Source organism: Myotis brandtii, unplaced genomic scaffold (assembly GCF_000412655.1).
Source record: "Myotis brandtii unplaced genomic scaffold, ASM41265v1 scaffold191, whole genome shotgun sequence".
NCBI classification, from domain to species: Eukaryota; Metazoa; Chordata; class Mammalia; order Chiroptera; family Vespertilionidae; genus Myotis; species Myotis brandtii.
In genome coordinates, this window is record NW_005357115.1 from 69,957 (window position 1) to 94,547 (window position 24,591).

At 38.2% G+C, this 24,591-nt stretch overlaps 4 protein-coding genes across 6 annotated transcripts in view; 2 read left to right on the top strand and 2 right to left on the bottom strand.

Moving 5' to 3' along the window:
- Positions 1-1,087, top strand: part of LOC102243539 (protein CEBPZOS-like) — a 27,703-nt gene extending 26,616 nt beyond the window's left edge. For both annotated transcript variants that reach the window (XM_014538421.1, XM_014538422.1), the window contains 2 exons: positions 538-622; positions 761-1,087. In XM_014538421.1, coding sequence (XP_014393907.1) covers positions 538-620 — 83 coding nt within the window. In that variant the 3' untranslated portion in view covers positions 621-622; positions 761-1,087. The remainder of the gene's footprint in view (positions 1-537; positions 623-760) is intronic.
- LOC102242739 (interferon-induced, double-stranded RNA-activated protein kinase) overlaps positions 1-24,591 on the bottom strand; it is a 274,887-nt gene that overhangs the window by 64,850 nt on the left and 185,446 nt on the right. The window lies entirely within an intron of this gene.
- On the bottom strand, positions 523-22,065 carry CEBPZ (CCAAT/enhancer binding protein (C/EBP), zeta). Its single transcript, XM_005864713.2, has 16 exons — positions 21,892-22,065; positions 18,406-19,904; positions 14,116-14,347; positions 13,352-13,535; positions 11,860-11,948; positions 10,383-10,436; positions 9,337-9,439; positions 9,160-9,228; positions 7,675-7,741; positions 6,556-6,656; positions 5,813-5,870; positions 5,348-5,541; positions 4,964-5,053; positions 1,329-1,390; positions 1,153-1,234; positions 523-801 (listed from the first exon to the last, which is right to left on the bottom strand). The coding sequence occupies exons 1-16, from the start codon at positions 22,042-22,044 to the stop codon at positions 662-664; spliced, it is 3,177 nt and encodes a 1,058-aa protein (XP_005864775.1). The 5' UTR covers positions 22,045-22,065; the 3' UTR covers positions 523-661.
- NDUFAF7 (NADH dehydrogenase (ubiquinone) complex I, assembly factor 7) overlaps positions 22,185-24,591 on the top strand; it is a 13,845-nt gene continuing 11,438 nt past the window's right edge. The window contains exons 1-3 of the mRNA XM_014538490.1: positions 22,185-22,356; positions 22,453-22,616; positions 24,271-24,351. Of these exons, the coding sequence (XP_014393976.1) occupies positions 22,185-22,356; positions 22,453-22,616; positions 24,271-24,351 (417 nt within the window). The remainder of the gene's footprint in view (positions 22,357-22,452; positions 22,617-24,270; positions 24,352-24,591) is intronic.

A 24,591-nucleotide genomic window follows, 5' to 3' on the forward strand; every position in this document is an offset into this window, starting at 1 on the left:
CCTCAGCCCAGCCTGCACCCTCTCCAATCCGGGACACCTCGGGGGATGTCCAACTGCCGGTTTAGGCCTGATCCTGAGGACATCCCTCAGGATTGGGATATCCCTCTCACAATCCAGGACCGCTGGCTCCTAACTGCTCACCTGCCTGCCTGCTTGATCGCCCCCAGTGGCCCCCCTGCCAGCCTGATCACCCCTAACCACCTCTGCCTGCCAGCTTGGTCGCCCCCAACTGCCCCCCCTGCTGGCCTGGTCACCCCCAACTGACCCCCATGCTGGCCTGGTCGCCCCACACAGCTTGCCGTTTGATCATTTGGTCGTCCCTCACTAACCCCCTACCGGCCTGGTCACCCCACGCAGCCTGCTGCTCAGTCATTTGGTCGTCCCTCACTAACCCCCCTGCCATCCTGGTCGCCCCACTCAGCCTGTTTGGTCATCCATTCGGTTGCAATGGCCCCTGGCTCTTTATATATATAGATAGCGTTTAATTTTAACATTTTTACATGATTTTATAAATGACAACTATTTTTTAATTTACAGTTTATTACAAATCCATTGAATGTTCTGGAATGTATGGAGTGAGACAGCAAGATCAAGAAAAATGGTTGAACAACAAAAGTTAGGAGTAAGTACAATCTGAATTTATAATTTATTTAGAAAACACTCATTTTCTTTGCTTTTTAATTTTTTGAGGTGTTTTTGGCCTCTTCTTTTTGAAATTTTTCTTTTTCCTGATGATACTTTTCACGTCTCTGTTGTGTAGCCAGTCATCACGTTCCGCCTCCCACCTAAGCTGTTTGAGACCTTTGGGGGAGAAGGAAGATGAGCACACCCACTGTAGACTTTTGGAGGCCCCACAGAACATCCTACTGAGTAACAGGAGCTTCTGGTCTGCCAGCGTCTACAGTTGTTTCCCAACCACAATGCAAATCCCCTGCTTATTTGTTACTTTCCTTCTGTATTTAATGTCAAAGATTACCATTTTATTTATAAAAGACCAGGTCAGGGAAGGAACAAATGCTCTCAAGATTTTATTTCCCCTGAACCCCTTTTACTGGCAAAAAACAGAAGCCAGTAACTATGAATATCAGAAAAAATTAAAATGTCTAAAAACCATTTATAAAGTCACTTAGCAGAAAAATTCAAGTTACTTACTTGCATTATCTTTGTTAGCCATGGCATTCATGCCAATGTTGTCAAACTTGGATCCCATATTTTCATCCAATAGGTGGCCAAACTTAAAAAAAAGAAAGGGTGGGAGAATACATTTATCAGAAAACTTAAAACAATGTTGAATAGCTAACTTCTCAAAGTAGTACATTACCCTTTACCTCTTCAGCAGATACAAATAGGTTGGAGTCACTGAGATTTCTTTTCTTTTTTTTCCTGGGTCCTAAAAGAAGTATAAACCTAGATTATTAAATTGTAAATTCCCATGATTTTGGAAAAATAGAAATCTTTCAACACGACTTTGTTAAAAAAAATTTATATTGGGGATAAAGTACAAAATTTGCAATTATTTTCTAACACCATTAGGTAGCTGGTACTTAGACAGAAATGTATTTAAGAAAAAGTATCCTAATAGAATTGTTCAGATGATTTTATGTCTTCTTGCCTTTGAGATTTGGCCACTGATCACAGTTTATCCTATTTCATTGTATCAGGCACGATTAAATTTCCAAAGTTGACATGGATAGATTTTGGAATATTTAAGGCAAAATGTAAATTCTAATTAAGCCAGAGGTTTTATTCTTTGGACTGTGAAGAAATTTATGGAAGGTATGTTTATTATGTTATAAAGTTTTGTTTACACCACTCAAAATAAAGTGGTTCTCCTTTAAAAAAAAACAAACCTATAATTCTGGATATGTAAACTTTTCAAAATAGATAAAAAAGTAAAACATCTATTTTTAATACTACAATTTGCATCTCTGACAGCAATGTCTCTGGCACTACTAGAGTCACTTTTTAAAAAAAGCTGTACTAAGGAATAAAATTTGTCATAAAATTCAGCTGTTGTAAGTATAATTCAATACTTTTCAATTAATTTACAGAGTTGTTCAGCTGTTATCACAATGCAATTTTAGAATATTCCCATCAACTCCAAAAGATCCCTAGTGTCCATTTATAGTAACATGATCCCTCCCATGAAGGCTTTGCCTTTTCTGGATCTATTGATCGATCTATCTATCTATGTATCTATCTAACCCTAATATGCAAATAGACTGAAATGTGGAACAACCAATCGCTATGACGTGTGCTGACCACCAGGGGGCGCATGTGGAACATGGCAGGCGTCCGCAGCAGGTGGGATGGTGGAGCAGGTGAGTGGGAGTGCCAGATCAAGGTGGGGCGCTGGTTGCTGTCATCAGGGCAAGCCTCTGGTGGTTACTGAATTCTTTGCTCCCGTGCGCTGCGGTCCTGCCAGGCACTCGCACCCACTGCCAGTGCCGGAGCCGCTGCTCACATCCACTGCTAGTACCAACTCTGCTCTTACCTGCTGCTGGCCCTGATCATGCCTGAGGGCTTCTCCACTGTGCCTTGCTCCTGAGGGGTGATTGGGGCAGTAGCCGCCGCTCGTACCTGCTGCTGGCGCCGGCCCCAATCACTCCGTGCTGTCAGCGGGTGTGAGTGCGGTGGGCACTGTCAGCACGTGGTAGTGGCAGGAATGGGGCTGCCGGCAGAGGGGCCGGGGGCTGAGGTGGGAGAGGCCGGGCGGGGGCATGGAGGATGGGCAGAGAACCAGCCCTGTGCCCACCACAGCCTCGTGGCCCACAACTGTGGCGCATGAGTTCATACATTGGGCCCCTAGTTTTATGTAAGTGGTTTTCTGTAACTGGCTTCTTTCCTTTTATCATAACTATTTTGAAGCTCATCCATATTACAGCATGTACCACCACTCCATTCCATTTTACTGCTGAATAATATTCCATTACATGGCTATACCATATTTTACTATCTAATCATTAGTCAATAGACATTGGGCTGTTTCCACTTTTTGGCTATTATGAATAATGCCACTATGAACAATTGTGTACAAGTCTTTATGTGAATATACCAGAGCCACTTTTGATAAAATAGTTTCTAGAGCATTTCATCTTAATTCTTATCAAAGTGAAATGTATGTTATATTATTTAAGAATTGTTCACAATACTATTATTGAATATTTTATCTTAGGCTAAAATGCTCATTAGCATAGGATTAGGAAAGTTTTGTTTTTCATTCATCTTATAGGTACAGAGCTATAACTTCAATTATGCTGCAAGGTTTGATTATCCTTAAGAATATCCAACATTTGTAAATTAAGGTAGAGCCCTTAGGATCAATTAATAAGTCTGAAATTTCTTTGCTTCTTGTTTTGTTTTAATCAATTCTACTAGGTACACTTTAATCGGCATCCAAAACCATTAAGATTTTAGATTGTCTCAGACTATTGTCTTCTGAAAACAGTACTGATCATTAAAAAAATAAGGTTAATGAGCCCTGACCAGTTTGGCTCAGTGGATAGAGCGTTGGCTTGCAGACTGAAGGGCCCCAGGTTCGATTCTGGTCAAGGGCATGTACCTTGGTTGCGGGCACATCCCCAGTAGGGGGTGTGCAGGAGGCAACTGATTGATGTTTCTCTCTCATCGATGTTTCTAACTCTATCCCTCTCCCTTCCTCTCTGTAAAAAATCAATAAAAGATATTTAAAAAATATAAATAAGGTTACTGAGAGAGTATTTTTTTAATGACAGGCTCAGTAGGACTTGTTTTAAAGCAACATTTATTTCCTGTGAGATGATTTTGAGGAAAACTTTGCCTTATATTTGAGCATTTGCTACTATTAACATGTGACCTTACAGCACTCAGTTGAAAACAAAGTGTGGAAGATATTAAAATTTAAATATGTACCAGGTAAATCAAGCTAATTAACAGGACTGATTGTTAGCAGTATTTGAAAGAGCTGATAGAAATTTTGTAGGCATAAAAAATCTGAGACTACTACCAATATATAGTTTTTACTACTTTTTATATTTATTGTCAAAATATTTAATGTCAAAGTTTTAAGTATTTCTTAATTTTAATAAAATATTGTCAAGTGTTTTTAACTTTGCAAATCTATTTCTATTCATCAGTACTAGTAAGCAGAAGTTAGAGAGGCAAAGCATGAAAAAAAGCACAAGTCTGTGTTTTCTTTTTTAAGATTTTTAGTTGACTTTTAGAGTGAGAGGAAGTGAAAGGGAGAGAAATATGGATGTGAGAGTAAAACATCAATCAGCTGCCTCCTGCATGCCTCCTACCAGGCATCGAGCCGGCTCTGACCAGAAATCAAAATGGCAACCTTTTGGTGCAACCAACTGAGCCACACCAGCCAGGGCACTTGTGTACTTATCCACAGAATTATGGGATAAAATATTTATTATATGATTGCTGTCTATATTTTTATCAAAAACTTAAGGCTGTCACAGGATAATAGTACTTTTTTCTTTTATTAGTACCTTACAAGTGCTACTTTAAAATAATGTTATGATATACTTGAAAGAATTCCTCTGTTTTATATAAGATATTTGTGAGGTTAGAATTATTTTGACATGGCAGCAAGATGGCAGATCTCAAAAAAGGAAAATAAAATTAATAAAGAGCATGGATTTTCAGAAGGGTCAAATGGCAAAGAATAAGATTTAGTTGAGAAAAAGCAAAAGGTATCTATGGAAAACCAGGGCTTACATATAATTGAATGATTTAAACAGAAATGATCTAGAGATATTTAGATGTAAGAGGAAAGAATTCAGGAAGAAAAAAATAATTAAAGCTGTATGTGGGAAATAACAATTTTCACATAAAACTGTTATTATCCATTATAAAAACAAACTAATTGTACTAACCAGCAATTTAGAAAAGTTAATTTCCCAAAAGAATAATGAATAATAACTTTCATTTGCACACTGCTTAGGTTTCAAAGGGACTAAATGCATTTTCTTACCTTGAAATGATTCAGCAAAGTCAAAATCATTTGCACTTTTCCTCTTGCTTTTATTAGAATTGACTTTGGAGCTGACTTCATCATTAAGGTCTGTTACCAAAAAAGGTGCCATTAAGTAATTTAAAAGCAATAGGACTGCTATAGGGTTATGCTAAATGATAAATATTTATTAACTTTTAGAAAACACTAATTACTAGGTATTTTAACATTAAAAAGAGCAACTGGTGATTTGGAGGGGGGGGAGGTGGAAGAGGGATAAATGGTGTTGGAAAAATAAAATTTTAAAAAGGAAGCAACACAACAGCTCAACAGGTATATCACAGATATGCTGAGGAAGAAAGGAAGATCTAGTTTGTTTCTGTCTTTAATTTTTAAAATGCTTACCTTGAATGCCCTCACTCTCATCATCCAACACATCCATGAATGTTCCTCCATCTTCATCAATTTCAGTAAATTCTTCATTCATACTTCCTAAAGAAACTTCATCATCATCTAAGTTATCAAAGTCATCATCACTATCTTCTGAATCTTCATCTTCTGGCTCACCCTTCGCTCCTTTTGTTTTCTTTTTCATGTTGCTGAAGAAAAACAACAACTTGTAATGTAAAAGAGGACGGTTTTCTAAAACATGGCTTGGTGCCTACCAGAGGTATTAGGCTATTAACAGGCTTAAAGGAGAATTAAAGAAGGCTCGGAGCCTTTATTTAATATATTAATATGCATTATAAAAGGTCCAGAATGAAAGCACTGGATCCATTTCCCAAGTTTATTAATACCTCTACTGTTCTGAGGGACCATTGGGAAATGCTGAGAAAACAGTTAAAAAAATATTGAAGAAATGTATTTTACCCAGCAAAATCAAGATCATCCTTTCCAGAGGTGAAACAGTTATCATCTTCAAATGTATCTGCCAGATAACAACATACAAAGTGTGAGATATAACAAAGAACAACAAAGTTGACATGTCTTATTTCTGAATCAATTAACAGTCATGATTTTTCTGTTTATGACAAAAACCAAAATAAACCTGTGAATATTCTGGCCTTACTTAAATTCCTCAATTAAAATGGGTTCCAGTTAATTTCAGCTTCTTTCTACAGTTTTATAAGAAGGTAAATATCAAATAAATATTTAGTAACTACTGTCCTTTTTACTCTATTAGAACTATTTAAGTGAACTCAATGTAAGCCCTTCTAATTTCCCATGTTTCCTGTTTCAGTCTAAATTTTAATTAAAATTTTCTAGCTCTCTGGAGTATAAAGATAAAATAGATTAAGTAGCAGACTGTTGCTACCAATAATGCAAGGAGGTTAACAACAGTAAAAATGGTTTCTCTTCTATAGATTTGGCCTTAAGAATGAATATGCTCAGGTAAATATATTTTTTTCCTCCACAAATTGTCAAAGAACAATCACATATTTTTCTGCAGCAAATGTGGGTGAATTACCATATCTCCCCAAAATATGTTTTAATCCTCCATTGTGATTTGCATGGTATTCTTAGTTAAATAAAATTTTTAAACTAAGGTCACTTCTACAACTAATACTCTATGGTAATATAAGTAAATAGTAATAAATTATTTTACAAATTACCAATCATCTTTTCAAATTCCTCATCATCCACATCTTCTATACTTTCTTCATCTGCATCCCGTTTTTGTTTCTCTTTAACAACAGCAACTTTTTTATAATACCTAAAATAAAATTAATGTTACATCTTTAATAATTTTACTAAAGGGCCCACTTTATTATAATCAAAGCACCCATTGGCCAGTCACCAAAACAAGTGTAAAGGCTGTTAACTCAGTTGGATATAAATTACTAAAATTTGTATTTATTATAGAAGTTTTGAATTTTACAAAAACAATTGGAAACCTCCAAAATGTGAAGTATAAATTACAAATATTTAGATTAAGTTCTTCATAGAAACACCTCAACTCATCTTAATTGAATGACATATGTAAAAAGTTGTTTCAGGGTCAACCCTAATGATAAAAGTATTAGAATATTATAATAAATGTGGCTGACCTCTATTCACAATATTTTATCAGTTAGACCTATTGTCATCACGAAGTGCAGCAAAACTTAGCATTTTGCAGATGGGGTCATATGCTCAAAATTCTTTACATAAAATGTTTTTAAAAAGCAAATCAAATCAAGCTGAATTAACCAACCAGATAATAGTTCCTTTACTACTGCAAGGCGCGCGTGCGTGCGTGCGTGCGTGCGTGCGTGTGTGTGTGTGTGTGTGTGTGTGTAACTGACCACCAGGGGGCAGACACTCAACACAGGAGCTGCCCCTGGTGGTCAGTGCGCTCCCACAGTACTGCTCAACCAGAAGCCGGGCTTAGGGCTGGCCAACACAGCTGCAGCAGTGGAAACCTCTCCAGCCTCTGCAGCAGTGCTACTGAGCAGTGGCAGTGGCAGGCGCAGTGGGGCCAGGATGAACAGCAGTGGTGCAGCACCCAGCCCTGGCTCGGGCTCCTCCTTGACCGCCTGCTGCTTCGAGCACTGCTACATCCCCCAAGGAGTCCCTGATTGCGAGAGGGCCCATGCCAGGCTGAGGGACCCCACAAATCCATGCACCGGGCCTCTAGTATGCATATAATGACCTTCGATATTTCCAAGGTTGGCCTATGTTAACAAAGCATTTTACGAAATCTAAACATTTAAATTTAAGTTCCCCAAATGAAACTATATTAAGTATATTACCTATAAAAAAACACTTCATCCACTGGTATTTGGCTTTCTTCTTTTGCAAGGAACTCCTTACTGTTCACTAGAAAAATTCAGTTAAAAATTTTAATTTATTAAAGTAATCCTTTTTATGTTATTTAAGCTCTTAAGACTAAATACAGCAGACCCACAATCATAATGTCTCAAAATGTTAAGGAAGGTGGGCAAAAGGGATCCTAGAGTGCAAAAAACAATCTCTGGAAAAGTCTGTGTGGAGGAGACCCAACATTTGAAACTGATGACCAGCTAGAATGAAAAGTTGGCAGTACTTAGCCCATAGTACATCACAGTGAAAGGACAGGGTCTCTCGTTGTCCTCTAATTGCATCCCAGGTCTGAATTTCAAGAGACATAAAAACTCAGAGTTCTTTTAATAATCTCTTTAAACTTGCCATTTTCATCTCATAAAAATGACAATGCCTGCCATTCTGGGAATAGGAAGCAAAGACAAACATAGAATTCTCCATGATTTTACTTAACACTGAGGAAAACTGAAAAACAAGATTAAGGAACTACAAGGATGTTAGTTTTCCCTCTTCAGAATAAAAATTTATGACTCCTCTTGAATTAGAGGAAATTAGGCTTCTAATTCTAATCCTATTAAGTTTGGGCAAGTCTTTTCATACCTCTGGACCTCTGAGATCAGTCAGTTGGAAATGATTTATTACAGAGGTCCTCAAACTATTTAAACAGGGGGGGCCAGTTCACTGTCCCTCAGACATTCCACACATGTGCACTGCGGGCCCGGGACGAGTCGGCTGCTAAGCAGGACAGGCAGCGGCGGCAAAAACACCCGGCGGGCCGGATGAATGTTTTCGGTGGGCCGCATGTGGCCTGCGGGCCGCAGTTTGAGGACCCCTGATTTATTAGGTGTATTTTCACCTTAGCCTTTGGACAAAAAGGAGTTGGGATCTGGTATGCAAACAAATGACAACTCTGAATAGAAAAACAAAGAATCAGATCCTAAGATGGATCCACTAAGTTAACATGATGCTCTATGACAGAACTCTGTGTGGGGTTTTCTGCTAGCCCATATTAGAGACTTAAGGTGATCTGAACTATAAAAGATAATAATTACATATATATATCACTATATATATATATCACTGATAAAGCTACAGATGATACCAAAATGTAAAAATAAAATATTGATAATTGTTAAAGGTGGATGATGGTCTTTGGGGGCTGGGGAGTTGATCATATTATTTATTTATTTACTTTGGATATGTTTGAAATTTTGTGTAATAAAGTTAAAAAATAAAAGGCCAAGACACAGTAGACTTAAGAATGCCTATACCTTCTTGGGAACAAAAGATGGATAATGTCTCTGGTGCTTAGGTTTTATTCTGATAAAGTGGAGCAAAGAATAACACAATTTATTCGTTATTGACTTGTACTATCATATAAGTTTCAACTGTTCAGGCATTTATAAATTATTAAAAAGTATTTTATAAATACTTACCAGCAAGACTATGAATATCCTTTATAAAATGTTTTCTTCTTGGTTGCATCACAACACTATCTGTGTTTTCTGAAATGTAAAATCAAGATGGTATAACGTAAAACCTAGGTAGTTATGTGCTCATATTTATTAAATATCAAAAGTAAAAACTAAATAATTCATCAAATAGAAGCATACCTTTGCCTTTATGTGGCTTTGGATTTCGGTATACAAATCGATCCAAGAATCTCATTAGTGTGAAATCCTGCAGTGGGTCCCCTGAATACTGAATATAATTTCCCTGAAAGGTGGGGGGAATTTCAGAACTTAATTTACATTTTATATTTACATATATACATATATACCCAGATAACAAAAAAGAGGAAAATATAAGCATCTTTAACAATATGTAGAAGGCACAAATCTGCAATAAATGATTTCAAATGTTTCTCTCATGCACATTTTTTTTGTTTTCTTAATCCTCACCTGAGGATGTTTTCACTGATTTTGAGAGACAGAGAAACATCAATATGAGAAACATTTATCAGTTGCCTCCTGTACTTGCCCTGACTGGAATCGAACCCACAACCTTTCAGTGTATGAGACAATGTTCCAACCAACTGAACCACCTGGCCAGGGAACATGCAAATTAAACACAGACTCATACAATTTCTATGATGCATTGCTGATTATATGAATAGGTAAGTCATATTAATACTGCAGGTCATCTAACCATTAACCAGAAACCTAACCCTTAAGTGACAAATAGGAAAGGAGAGGGCAATCTTTCTCTAGAACAGCCGTGGGCAAACTATGGCCCGCGGGCCGGATCCGGCCCGTTTGAAATGAATAAAACTAAAAAAAAAAAAAAAGACCGTACCCTTTTATGTAATGATGTTTACTTTGAATTTATATTAGTTCACACAAACACTCCATCCATGCTTTTGTTCCGGCCCTCCGGTCCAGTTTAAGAACCCATTGTGGCCCTCGAGTCAAAAAGTTTGCCCACCCCTGCTCTAGAATGTAATAAATGACTGTGGTTTTCTAAAATCCTGTATTTCCATTCATCTCAGAGTAGGAAGACTTAACTACTGTTCTGTATTAAGTCATTGCTCCTTTACAACAGCAGACAAATGTGTTTGAATTTATCTGGTGGAGAAAATATTGCATGGCCAACTTATTATCTAAAACTAGATTACTTATTTTTTTCCTTATATCATGTCTTTTGAATATTTTAGACTTACCTGAAGGATAGTTTTTGCAAATAGAGCCACAGAGGGATGAAAATGTTCAGATAACTAAAAAGAAAAATGTGAATGAGGTCAACTCTTACTACAATTAGAGATTATTTAAGAAAACCCAAAGAAGTAAAAAAGGTAATAAATACATTAGAAGAGTGGTTCTGAAAATTTTGGTCTCAGGGCTGCTTAATATACTTAAAAATCAAATACCTCAAGAGCTTCCTTAATGTAAGTGGGATATACCTATTGTTATTTACCTTACTAGAAATTACAACAGAAACATTTTAAACATTTATTTATAGTTTAAAGTAAAAATAAACCTATTACATAATAATGTATCTTATGAAAATTATTTTTAAGAATAAATATTAGTGAGAAGGGTAGCATTATTTTACAGTTTTGCAAACTAGCTAATACAATGGATTCTCACATCTACTTCCATATTTCATGTTACTGTAGTTGAGGTATATGAAGAAAATCTCACCTCTGACAGATATATAGTTGGGAAAAGGAGGATTTATTAATAGGCTTTTACATAATTGTGGATTTTCTTCATGCTTAAGACAAAGTCTCCCAAATACCCAGACTCTTGTCCTTGGGAGATGAGACAAGTTTCATACTTAGGTATGAACACAGAACATTAAAAACAAATGGACTGTAGGGTCAAGATAATAAAATCAACATTTTTTCTTGCTTTGCCATTCTTACATGATACTGGCTTTTTAAAAACGTGCAGGTATGTGGCAGTAAAGAATATAAAAGATGTGAGTGTAGCTTCATGCTACTGTCTTTATTGTGTTAAGTAACCAACAGTTTTAGCCATCATTTCTTTTACACCATCAGTGCCACTGTCAACATAGTGACAAAGGTAAAAATGTCCTGGTATCAGTATGAAAATAGTTGTGACCTTGCAGACTTGCTTGAAAAGGGATTAGGGACCCACAGGAGTCTGTGCCGACATTTTCAGAATCACTATATAGAAAGACACTTATTTGCTTTACATGAGAAATCACAGATTATTAAAAATATGAGGTACTCTTACACATTTAAAAAGTAACTTTATTTGCAAAAAGTACTTTCATCACAAAACTTTTCAGGGGTATCTAATGCAAAAAGCAAAATTTAACTATTTACAGAGCTGTTACATGCAATAATCTACCTACAAAAAAGCAAAACTTATTTATAGCCAGGTACCACATCCTTATTTTGCATGCACATTATTTAAGATTTTCTATATGTGAATGCAGAGGGTGTAAATATGGAAAATTAATGTTTATCAGAGACAAAAGAACTATGTATTAAAAAGCATTACAGCTGTGTGACATACTTTAGATTGCTTCCTTATGACAATTAACTCATGTCTAAATAACAACTCCTATATTTATTATTTGCAAGAAAAATGGAAACTTCCAAGGTGTTAAATCCATGAGAACAAATATATAGCACAAGTGACTTGAAAGACAAATTGAAATTATTTTACCTTTTTGAGTTCCCAAAAACTTGTATTTTCAGCTCCACAGAACAAAGGGTTTCTACTGAATGGATCATATGTGTTTAATTGTTTGCCACCTGAGAACAAAAAAAGAGTATTTCTCAAATGCTTTATTCCTAGCCTAAGATATCACTAAAGCCACCATCATTAATGTTGTTACCAACAGATATAATTTCCAACATTCTTAATTAGCCAGGCATCCTACTTATATTAAAAACTCAAAGACCTTTCAAGAATCTATCTTGGTACTCAAGCTAGCATTTGCTATTGCATAAATCAGGCAGCATGTTTATCCCAACTACTAAAAGGTGCCCTTCAAAACTTCTCCCTTTTTCAAATAAAAACAAAAGGTGCCTATTCTGGGTCAACTAGGTCATAAGTGTCAAGATGGCAAGTACCTGAAGATGAAATAAGGTTAAAGTCTTTTTGAACTTTAGAGTGCTCTAAATATTTGTAATTTAATTATGCCCAGATATAATTCGTACTTGGAACAGGTTTTACATTTTCTTCACGTTTTCAGAAACTCAGGATTAAACAATTTAAAAAAGGATTTTCAGAACACACTATGAACTAACCCTACTTCACAATGTACATGCTCATCATCCTTCTAAAGAGTTATTCTCAGTTTAGCCCTAAGACAACTGATGGATTTCTTTTAAAAACTTTCCTGATGGCTACCAAACTTTTTATACTTCACAGGCAAACTGAAATTTGGAGAGAAAATAATTTGACCACAAGTTCCACAACAAGTTTGAAGAAATAGGTATGGCACATTTCTTGATCCTCAAGGCTAGAATTCACAGCCTCAAATGAAGAGACTACATTTCTAAGATTTCTTTTGGCCCTAGTATTCTATTAATACACTTACTTTAGCTTGTGTATGTATATGGAAAACCTAAGTTTCTATCTCACAGTTTTTATTGCTAAAAGATTACTTTAAGAAACTGTAGAGGGTGAATATGATGCTCAAACAAAAGAACCAAAACTGTCACATAATTCACAATATCTAACCAAACACTTGTTTATAAATCAAACTTTCATATACACATATTTGATATCTTCATATATGTTCTATGTTTAAGGCTAAAAAACTTTACATATACAGATAAAGAAACTAAAACTGGTTCAAAGGTATAAACTTTGACATTAACAGCTAAAGAAAATGAGATATACTGTGCACCTAACATGTCCACAGTTTTCCCACTAAATCTTCATAGCTCCAAAAGGTACTTGCTTTAATTTCTACGATTTCAATTACTTTAAAATGTGTATGTACTATCTGTAGTATTATTAATAAATTACCCACTATATTAAAAATGTACTTCTAAGGTCTTATAAGGTTATGAGAGTTCCCATTTTTAAGAAAGCAATACTGAGGACTTCTAAAATTGTATGATATTAATTTCTAGTAAGATCAAAGGGGAAACCAATTTCCTCATTTAAAAATTCAAGGGAATAAATTAATATTTAAAAAACTCACCTTTCAAATTATCGAAGTGTACCCAAGATGCAGAATCTGATTTTTTGGTTTCCATATGATTTTTAGACACAGTTTCTTCTGTCTCAGCTTTTTTCACTGTACCTGTTTCTTTATCTGCATCAGTGAATGTTTCTATGTCTTCATCATCTTTTATGTCAATAAAATTTTCTTCATCATCAGATTCCTGAAAAAGTGGTTTAACGAATCTGAGTCAATCAACTGGAAGTCTGTATTCAATTTTTTTGGTGCGATAGTTTTGAAGAAGAGTCGCTTACTGCAATTCTGGTGAAACATTAATGTTCCATCAGTGAAATTTAGATGCGGGGAGAACCTATCCTTATTTACTAATTTAACAGACTTAAGTTTTGAGCCAACAATCCCCGAGACTCTGGGACTTTATTACATAAAAACATTTGAGCCTTCAAACAAATTTGACATGTTTTAAATAACCCTATCAGGTATATGTTATGTTCATTTCACAAAAGAGGAAACAGGTTAAAGAGATCTTCTAGCTCTATAACCATCTATAATTATCTCTTATTAATGCAGTTTAGTGTAGTGTGGTCTATTAGGAGCAAAGGAGTCAAGCGATATGCCCACCTAGTAAACTGTATACTTGAACTTGAGTTCAGGTCTGTCCCAACTGCTGCTCACACTCTGATATGCTCCAGACAACTAAGAAAGTTACTGTCAATGAAGCAAAGAAGAAAAACACCAATCTATCTCAGAACCCACTCAATTTAAAAAGCAGTTGTAAAATATACCAGATGATCAGTTAGTTGACTCCTTAAATCTGGTTTTGCTTTAAGGATCTCAGACACAAGATATAAAGCTCCACATATGAATGGTGGCATCTGTTCACAAGTAACTTGAAGTAACCTCTTCACAAAAGCCTTCACCCTACGCAACACGATGTCAGCTTTCAGAGATTTGTAGACAAGGTTAAGAAACATGGCTTGCTTTGAACATGTGATTAACCCTGGATCCAACATCTTCCTGTAAAACAAAAACAAGATTAACTGTTTATTCATAAAACATTTCTATAACCAGCAGCAACATATTAGAGGAAACTACTAACCTCATCTTAGGGATAACTTTCCTACTTATTTTAGAACAAGAGGTCACTTCTGCCAAGAGGTAAAATGTAAGTCAATGACCAGGACAGAAAGAACCAGGATGGTAGGGGTGAGAGGGATCCCAGGACAAGAGAGACATTTTTTTCTCCTTTTCCAAGTGGTTCTCCATACTCTAGACTTAACAGTATAATTTTCCATAGATACAGAACCATCCATGAAAAGCCAATCCAAGACCAAATAATGAAAACTGACCTATGAAAGCAGTGGACTAAATCTGGGTTCTTATCCTTGTATCTATTAGGTGGGTGACCAAAAGCAGCCTCCTCCACATGGTTCTAGTGAAGACCATTACATGTATAGAAAATTAAATTGTGAGGACTTCAGAGAATCTTTCATCCAATATACTAATTGTGTAACATCCTTCCATACATGCTATTCTCTTTGCCCAGAATGTTCTTCCCCAACTGTCTGCATGTCCATAATATCGAAATCAGGTTCCTCTATTATTTTCTTTATCGGTCCCATGTTTATCTTCTTCATAGCTTAACACAGTTACCATTTTCTCCTTTTCCCTCCAAAGTCCAATGGAACAGGGAGTGGGCCTTGTTATTCATTGTTGTAACCTCAGTGCCTGGCACTTATAATAAGTGCTTGATATTTATTGAATGAATAAATGGTTCATTCCATAGCAAATGGCTATGAAATATATCTAGTAATTGTGGATTATTTACTTTCTCACTAGGAACCCAATCTAATTTTGGACAAAATTTTACCAGAAAAATCTCTTCTTTACCTATAGCTGAAATCCATTCCTGTATAATTTCCAACCATTATTTTACTATTGCCATCTGAAGTAACACATAATAATCTAACCACAAGCAACAAAAGCAAAGTAAGTGGAACTAAAGGAAACAATCAACAAAATAAAAAGGCAACCTATGGAATGGGATAAAATATTTGTAAACCATTAACCTAATAAAGGGTTAATATAAAAAATACATAAGGAGCCTCATAGAATTCAATAGCAAAAAAACCCCCAAAAACCCAACCAAAAAACCCCCACAAAAAACTTGATAGTGGGCAAAGGACCTGAATAAGCATTTTTCCAAAGACAAATGGCCAATATGTATGTGAAAAGTTGCTCAACATCACTAATCACTAGGGAAATACAAATCAAAACCACCTCACACCTGTTATGATGGCTATTATAAAAAAGAGAAGAGATAACACACCTTGGTGAGGACATGGAGAAAAGGGAACCTTTGTACACTGTTGGTAGGAATACAAATTGGGACAGTCATTATGGAAAGTCCTCAAAAAATTAAAAATAGAGCTACCACATGACCCAGCAACCCCATTTCTGGGTATATAGCCTAATAAAATGAAATCAGTATCTTGAAGAGATATCTGTGCTCCCATGTTCATGGCATTTTTCACAATAGTCAAAGTATGGAAGCAACCTAAGTGTCTGTCAACAGATGAATGGATAAAGATGTGATATTACAATGGAATATTATTCAGCCATGAGAAAAAAAGAAATCTTGCTATTTGCATCATGGGTGAACCTGGAGGATATTAAGCTAAGTGAAGAAAAACAGAGAAAAACAGCTACTGTAGACTTCACTTACATGTGAAACCTAAAAAAAAAAAAATCGAACTTAGAAGCAGAGAACACTGGTGGTTCCCAGGGACAGAGGATGGGTAGAAATGGAGGAATGGTTGTCAAAGGGCATAAATGTTCAGTTATAAGTTCTGAAGATCTACTGTACAGCATGGTGACTATCTATAATAATAAAAGCATAATATGCTAATTAGATCGGACGTCCTTCCGGGGCTGCTGCTGTGAGGGCTAGAGTGGCGGCCGGGGCTGCTGCCTTGGCCCTCGAAGCCCCTTGCATGAATTTCGTGCATCAGGCCTCTAGTCTATATATATAAAAGCCAAAGTGACCGAATGACCAGTCACTATGATGTGCACCGACCACAAGAGGGCAGATGCTCACTGACCACAGCAGGAACTCTGCTCCATGAGCTTATCGAACAGTGGTGGCAGGTGCAGTGGGGCCGGGATGAGTGGAGTGGCATGGGCTCCTCTCTGGCCACCTGCTGCTTTGTGTACTACATCTCTCCGGGGATGTCGGACTCCACAGAGATGGGGCCAAAACCAGCAGTCCGACATTCCCCCTAGGGGTCCCAGACTGTGAGAGGCACAGGCCAGCCTGAGAGACCCCACCAGTGCACAAATTCGTGCACCGAGCCTTTAGTAGATAATAATACTGTATTATACACTTGAAACTTGCTAAGAGTAGGTCTTAAGCATTCTCATCTACTCTCATCAAGTTTCTATGTGAGGTGATGGATGTGTTAACTTGATTAATCATTACAATGTATATGTATATGAAATTATCACATTTTACACTTTATACATATATGTACAATTCTATTTGTTAACCAAATCTCTATCAAGTGGGCAAAAAAACCCTCCACAACAAAATAATCTAATTATACTTCAAATGACAGCCTTTCAAATACTTGACTTTGTAAAGCTATTACATGTCTTCTCTCCCCAAAGTCTCTCTTCTATAGGATTCTCAACTATCATCTCATATAAGTTTTAAATTCTCTCTTTATTCTAGTTGCTGAACCCTAGAGATGTTCCAACTGATCTAAACCTCCAGCCATAGAACCCAGAATTAACACAGTCCTCCAGATATGCTTGCGTGAAACCATTACTTCTTGTTCTAGTACTTCTGTTAACTTTCCCCCACTAGTAACAGAAATAAAAACTTACTAGATGTCTGGCTCTGTTAAGTGCTTAACATATACACATGAAGATTACATGGAATAACATACATTAACTCACTAATCTTACCAAACTCCCAGTTTTGTCATTTTCTAGCTGTGTAACCTTGGGAAAGGTTCATAATCTTCATAACAATGCTATGAGGTAGGTTTCTCGCGGCATTTTATAGACAAACTGTGGCACAGTAAAATGGGACCATTTCTACCGATCATGTTTATCAATAGGGTTATAATGAGGATAAAATAATTTGTCCAAAGCTACACAGCAAACTAATGACTGGAACTCAAATCCAGACAGTGTGGCTTATGTCCAAGAGTTAAACACTACATTTCATTTCTCACAAGACGTACGATTGTGAAATTATAAAAATGAATTAGAAGGAAATGCAAAACTTTTTGGTATACTCAAACAGTTGCAAAGTGTTTCCACACTGTTTAAAAGATCATCCCTCAATGGGTGCATTGCAGGTCAACTGCAAAGTCTGGTAAACAAAATCTTAATCCGACTATTAAAAAAAATTCCAAACTGTAACCACCAACCCTCCCCCTACTTAACAAATTTTCTTGTTTACCACCTGACTTCCCCAATATAAATGTAAGCATCTCTAGTGGTGGGAATTTTGTTCACTATGCTGTATCCTAAGCACCTGGAACAGTACCCAGCAAATAGTTGGCACTAAATTCTTGTTGAATGCTATATCCTAAACACCTGGAACAGTACCCAGTAAATAGTTGGCACTAAATTCTTGTTGAATGAATTACTAAATGGCTGACAGATAAGGAAATACAGGACATAAGCCACACTGAAGGTCAGGTGGGGGACTCAGGGAGGGAAACTTGCATCTGTAGTTCTATCTCTTTAATATCCCAAAAGATTTAAAACAAATACAGCAAAATGTGAAATTTGAAATATTAGCTGGTATGTATTAGATGCTTTGTGTATTTTTCTGTATTTTAACAACTTTTCAAAATAAAAAATAATAAACTGTTTTCAAGCATGTCACATAGTTGTCCAACAGGAAAACAAAGATGAACTTACTCCAAGTTAGTGAGTAGAGAGTTGCTGAGGGGGCCCTAAAATCCAGTACTGTAAGTCTTTCTCTTGCCCCCAAGAGGGGCACTTCATGTACTGTGAGATAACCTATTCCTCATTCATAGATTGGCAGGGTATGTACTTACCTGTATAATGCTGCATAATATCGATTCGATATTGTCTGCTGAGAATTCATTACTTGGAAAAGCAACATTAAAGCTTGCACACTGGTATTAAAATTCACAACGTGTAACACTTTAAACAGCGTATCAACCTGCTCCCTCACTTTGTCATCACCAGTTTGGGCGTAAGGGTAGGCCCTGTTCACTCCTGTTAAAAGGGCACTAAGCATTTTTGATTCAATATCTTTTTTCTTGATACAAGACCGAAAAAAACAAAAATAAAGAGTTATTAATTTGTTAGCCAGTTCACTTTCTTCATGGGAGAGGACCATTTGATTTAAAAAGCAAATTGCATAATATTGTGCTTTGGAGCTGATATTTGAGCGAAAGAGCAGCCTTTCAACTTCACCACACACAACGCCTTTCATATTGGGGTGTTTACAAAGCAATGTCTCTAACAGATGGGAGGCTTTTGTGGCTATTCTGTTCTGAGGATCTCCCAGTTTGTTTACCACTTGCACAAGAAGAGCTTTTTCTTCCTCAGGTTTGTTACAAAGAAGCTCATGAGCCACCGAAAGGGCTCGAGTTTTGGTGGCTACCAAGGAATCATGACTTAAAGTTTCTAAGACTTGCACAAATTCAGCCACTAAGTGTTTCAGCTGGTGTTCAAAATACCATAAGATCAGCCTTCGGTCTCTTGAGTCCCTGTTGCCACTGGACAACTGTTCCAGTTTGTTGAAAGGATGCTGGCTGAAAATCCGCAGTTTCCGACTGTCTGGCAAGAGGTCTGTAATGAGTAATTCTTTGAAAGTATCCAAAGCCATGAGGCACTGCTGTTTGCTGCCCTTCTTTTTCACAAGGTTTACCAGAGTTTCTACAAACTGGAGTGTGTGAACAGCATCATCCTGAATAAGAAGAATCATAGCTGCCATCCTGTCTCCTAAGGTCCCTGATGACACAATTGCCTTCATCCAGGTAGAAGAGGCGCCCTTTTGATTATTCGTTTTATTTTTGAATAAATTAATTTCATGCTCATACAACTTCTGAGCCAAAGTTTTGTACTTAGACACAACATCCCGAGGCTGGGGTTCCAAAGAATATTCATTGCTATACTCCAGATCATACCATTTGCCTCCAGGCTTCAGTAACAACGCCGGTCTCTCAACAAATTCAAAGATGTCCTGTTGTTTATCTTTCTTTATTTTTGGTACAGGACTATTGTTCTCATCAGAATGTTGTTCTGGTCTCTTCTTATTTTTCACCTTACTGACTGATGTCCTTTCATTTTCTGCGGCATTTTGCTTTTTATTATCTAATTTAGACACGCTTGCTTTTTTGTTGGCATCTTCTTTGTTGGGCGGTTCATCTTCTGCAATTATGAAAGATTTTGCATACTTGGCCAAGCTCAGATTTTGAATAAATGCTTCCAATTCACCTTGCTGAAGGTCATCAATTGCTCCTTTTTTGCCTCCATCCACAACTTCCTCATTCTCATCCAAAGCAGCCAGCATAAGGTAATCTTGCTGCATAAAAACATAAAGTTAAAAATAAATTATAAATCCAACAGTTTAGTTAAAACTTCAAAAGTTAATGTGAACCTGTGTCTTTGAAATCAAAGTGTCATGGTATTGCCTGGGCTCTCAACCTACACCAAAGTAAATACTTGACAGATCAAAGATTTAAATGTAAAAAATAGAAACAAAAAATAATAGAAAAAAAACACAACATAATTTTAAAAAAATTCCAGAGTAGGGAAAACCTTTTCAAATTTGACATTAGGGCCCATAAAGAAATGAATGGGTAAATTTATCATTCTCTCATACACAAAAAAACACTGGCAACTCGTATCACAGCAACTGGGCTTAATGATTAATATAAAAGTTGCTGCACATCAGTTATGGAAGTAACAAATAACCCAATAGAAATACGTGCAAAGGATATAAACAAACATTTCATGGGGGATGAGGAGAGTGGTTTTTTTAAAATATAAAAAGATGCTCAACCTCACTAACATTTAGAGAAATTCAAAATTAAAACCACAATAATGCATCCATTTTTTAATCTGTCAGAGCAAAGATAAAATCATGACAGGTGTTGTTAGGGAAAGGGGGGGGGTCACTTTCCTACATGGCTGATGGGAGTGTAAACTGGCACAACCTCTAAGAAGGGCAATTTGCCACCTTCAATCAAAATACACAGAAGCACACTTCCTTTGACCCAGCAGTTCTGTTTCCACAAATTTTGATTACACGTACACTTACAAATATGGAAATAGGTAATCATGGTTGCATACTGAAGCATTAAAATAGCAAAATATTGACAATGTAAGTATCCACAAAAACTGACAGAAAATTAAAACAGACACAATAATTTATGCAGACATTAAAGCAATGACACTGAACTTTACATTCTGATATGGAAGGATCTTATAGGTAGTAAGAAAAAACGGATGCAAAATATTACATATAGATATAATACAGTGCCTTTTATGTAAAAAATAATGTACATGCATATCTATTTCCTTGGAAGATACAAAAAAGAATTACAAAAATATTGCTTCCTGGAAGGTAAATTGCATGACTGGAGCTAGAAGTGGGAAAAAAGACTCCACCATGAATCCCTTCCTTAAAAAACAGAACAAACTAACCCTTTTGTAGCACGTGCATCTATTACACACTTAAAAACCAAATACAACTCGAGCACAGAGCAAAGCACAGAACAAACGATGAATCCGCTCCTGTAAGGTGCCTTTCTCCTCCTCTATTCCACCCCCTCACCCCAATTCTAGTCTCGAAACAACATTTAACAAAAAGTAAGCCAAGCTGTCCAATGGTTTCGTCCAACTCCGGGTAAAAGCCCACCCTCTTACCTCTCTGACCTCATTTCTTACTCCTCTCCCCATTTCTTACTGCGCTCGGCCTCAGCCACACTGACATTTTCGTTATTCATGAAACGTGGCTCAGTCCTTTCTTCCTTTCAGGTTTTTGCTCGTGCATCGCAGTGATGGGTTGCCCGACGCCCTCTCTCACTGTGCATGTCCTCCTTCCCTGTCTTACTGTTCTCCGTACTGTGTATTCAAAAGCTTGGGGGCTGTCCCTTTCCCAGAGTCAGGATGTGAATTCCAAGAAGGCGCAGAGCTCCTGAGTGCGCAGTGAGCCTGTGCCCGGACTCGGTGAGGACCTGAAACTCCACCACCTCGGGAGCTCACAACACCGAGGCCGCGAGGTCAGGACCAGAAAGTCCGCCTCCCGAGACGATGGAGCGCCGTTATATTTCGTCAATAAAGTGAGAGGGTCGCCTGCTAGTACATGCTGAGGCGACGGCATAAAAACGCTCAATTCGAGTTTATCTTGTAAAGAGCAGCGGAAAAGAAGTGGTGCCGAGCGCACAGAGCACTTTCCGAAGCTGGGAACCGGGTCCAGCACGCCCTCCCGCCCCGCAGCTCCGGGGCCACGCGCGGGACCACTCCCCGCGCCCAGATCCCCTCCTCCGGGGGTTCCAGGCCATTACCTTGGTGCCTCCAAGCCGTAACACCTCCTCCATGGAGAACCCATTCTCGGCTTCATTATCCTCCTCGTCGTCCTCGTCCGAATCTTCTATCCTCCCGTCAGGAACCCAGGGCCGCTGGGCATGGAACTCCAAAGGTTTCTTGGCGGCCGCCATGGTGAGCAAAGCACGCGCGACCCGTGAGCAGGTTCCTTCCGGTTGGCCCGGTGACGCACTTCCGGCAGGGCCGAGTTCGCTCCCGGAAAGGACCGTGATCCCTACCCCGGGGCGGCTCGCGGCTGCTGGGCAGGTTCGGCATGATACTCCTCGCAAACGCCGGCGCCAGGCCGCTCCGACCCCGGGGTCGCGGGCACAGTGTGTGCCTGTGCCTGGTGTGCGTGCAGCGGACAGGAGTCCTCTTTTCTCAGCTTCGGGCGAGGTTACGGGTTAACGAAGCCACTTTGAAAGCGCTCAGGCTGCCGTGCACGTGTAAATACTAAGATTTTTAATGGGGCTCAGGGTGCTGTGTACGTGTAAATACTAAGATTTTTTAATGGGTCCCGCTTAATGATGTGTTTTTCGCAGTCGGTCCCTGCCTTTGGGGAGGAAGATACTTCAGCTCCGAGAAAGAGCCGGTAGAAAACAGCCCGGCGACTCCGATGCTGCAGCATCTTGTGTACAAAATCAAGTCGACGGGCCCCATCACTGTGGCCGAGTACATGAAGGAGGTCTTGACCAACCCAGTTAAGGTATGCGGGTCGGGGAGCCCGAGGACCAGGCCCACGCTAGCGGATTTGCGAGGTGTGAGCCGGGAGGGGTGGGCGCAGACCGGAGCCCGAGCGTCTTCAGCCCCGACCGCCGGGGTCCCTTCCCGGGGAAGAGCCGCCCCACGGGACCCGAGGACCATCCAGGAATGCTAGTCGGTCAGGGCTGGATCGAGTCAGCGGCAGTGCCATTGCACAGGTGACAGACCCAGAGGTGCTCGGGAGACAGTGTAAGCGATTGGATGGATGAGATGAGGGATGGATGACTCCTCTGTCTGCGCTGATGGTAGATGGTGGTCATTTCTCTGGGGAAAGGGAATGTAGAAGGGGAGGGAAAGATAAGAGTTCAGTCCGATGTGTGAAGTTTACAGGTGACTGGAAATAGAGCATATTCTGCATTTTTTTCTTTTTTATTAAATACATTTTATTGATTTTTTTACGGAGAGGAAGGGAGAGGGTAGAGAGTTAGAAACATCGATGAGAGAGAAACCAAGGTACATGCCCTTGACCAGAATCGAACCCGGGACTCTTTAGTCCGCAGGCCGATGCTCTATCCACTGAGCCAAACCAGTTAAGGCTGGATTTTTTTTCTTGAGAATGGAAGGTCTGGGGCTTTACTGTTCTAGGATGAAACATTGTCACAGCTTTCTGGCCTATATATTTCCTTGTCTGCTCCGCAAAGCCAGTTGGTGAAAGCCAGTACTTTTATTTTAGAGTGTTCCACCTTCTGCTGAGTTGAAATATGAGATCTGTGGAATTCTGGGGTTGGTTTGGCCTGTTGTTGGATGTGGAGTGGCCCATTGTCCAGAGGTTTAGGCAAGGCAGTTATTTGAATTAACGTCTAACTGAAATTTAGCATTTTCTAACTATGAGCGTAGGCAGCATCCAGTAGCATCAGTAATGCCTGTGACTTTAATTAGCATCAGTGCAAATTACTGATACTGTCACATCACGACAGAGTGATCTCAAAATATTTGCTCGTCTGTGCTTCAGAACTTTACTTATTAGCCCTTTGGCTTGATATTGTTTTTTTAATACATTTATCAAGAAGCACATATATTACTGTATCACACATTTATTTTTAAATATGTGTTAAGTCTTTTTCATTTGCTTTCTTCGGTAACCCTATGTGTTTTATGTCCTGTGCATTAAAAAACATTCTCTGAAGGGGTCCACCAGCTTCATTATACTACCGAGGGGTTCATAACACACACCAAAAATACACCTGCAGTGCTTACTTATGAAGGAAGGATTGATGAATGTTCCCAAAATGAACACTCCATGGAACCAGCACCCAGGTCAAGAAACACCATGGCCAACAGGCAGGGTTACTTTGAAGCAGAAAGTGTGAGAATTTGTGGGGGTGGGGGGGAGGCTGGAGGGATGGGCAGGGTTTTAGGAGCAGGGAGGGAGAAGGAGGGTGGAGTGTCCTGCTTTTCTACCAGTTCTGCAAAATGACTGTCACTTTCTAAAATTTAGGTAAAGATACTGTGATTATCTTGATTACTTAGAAGAGAGAACTTTCTTACTATGTAATTGTTTATTTCATTGTATACATTATGTATGATTTTGGAGGGGTGTCTTAAAAATAGCCTTATTTGAAAATTAATTGTTTTTTCCATTTTCTCTTTTTATTTAGGGATATTATGTGCACCGTGACATGCTAGGAGAAAAAGGAGATTTCATTACTTCACCTGAAATAAGTCAGATCTTCGGAGAGGTAATATCAGTCTAAACTATAAAAGAAACTAATATCACAAACATTTGAAAGCAGATCAAGGTGCCTTATTTTATATAATAGTGTTTTACCACTTTGTTTTTGTGATTCCTCACAAGTTTTAGTTGTTGTTTTTTTAAATATATTTTATTGATTTTTTACAGAGAGGAAGGGAGAGAGATAGAGAGTTAGAAACATCGGTGAGAGAGAAACATCGACCAGCTGCCTCCTGCACACCCCCTA

Excerpts from the sequence above, each read along its gene's own strand:
- CEBPZ (XM_005864713.2), bottom strand. The coding sequence starts at position 22,044 with ATGGCGGCCGCCAAGAAACCTTTGGAGTTCCATGCCCAGCGGCCCTGG. Across the intron at positions 10,437-11,859 it reads GTTTTTGGGAACTCAAAAAG|TTATCTGAACATTTTCATCC; the intron begins GTAAAATAATTT and ends TTTTCTTTTTAG. Across the intron at positions 5,871-6,555 it reads GGAATTTGAAAAGATGATTG|ATACATTTGAAGATGATAAC; the intron begins GTAATTTGTAAA and ends GTTATCTGGCAG.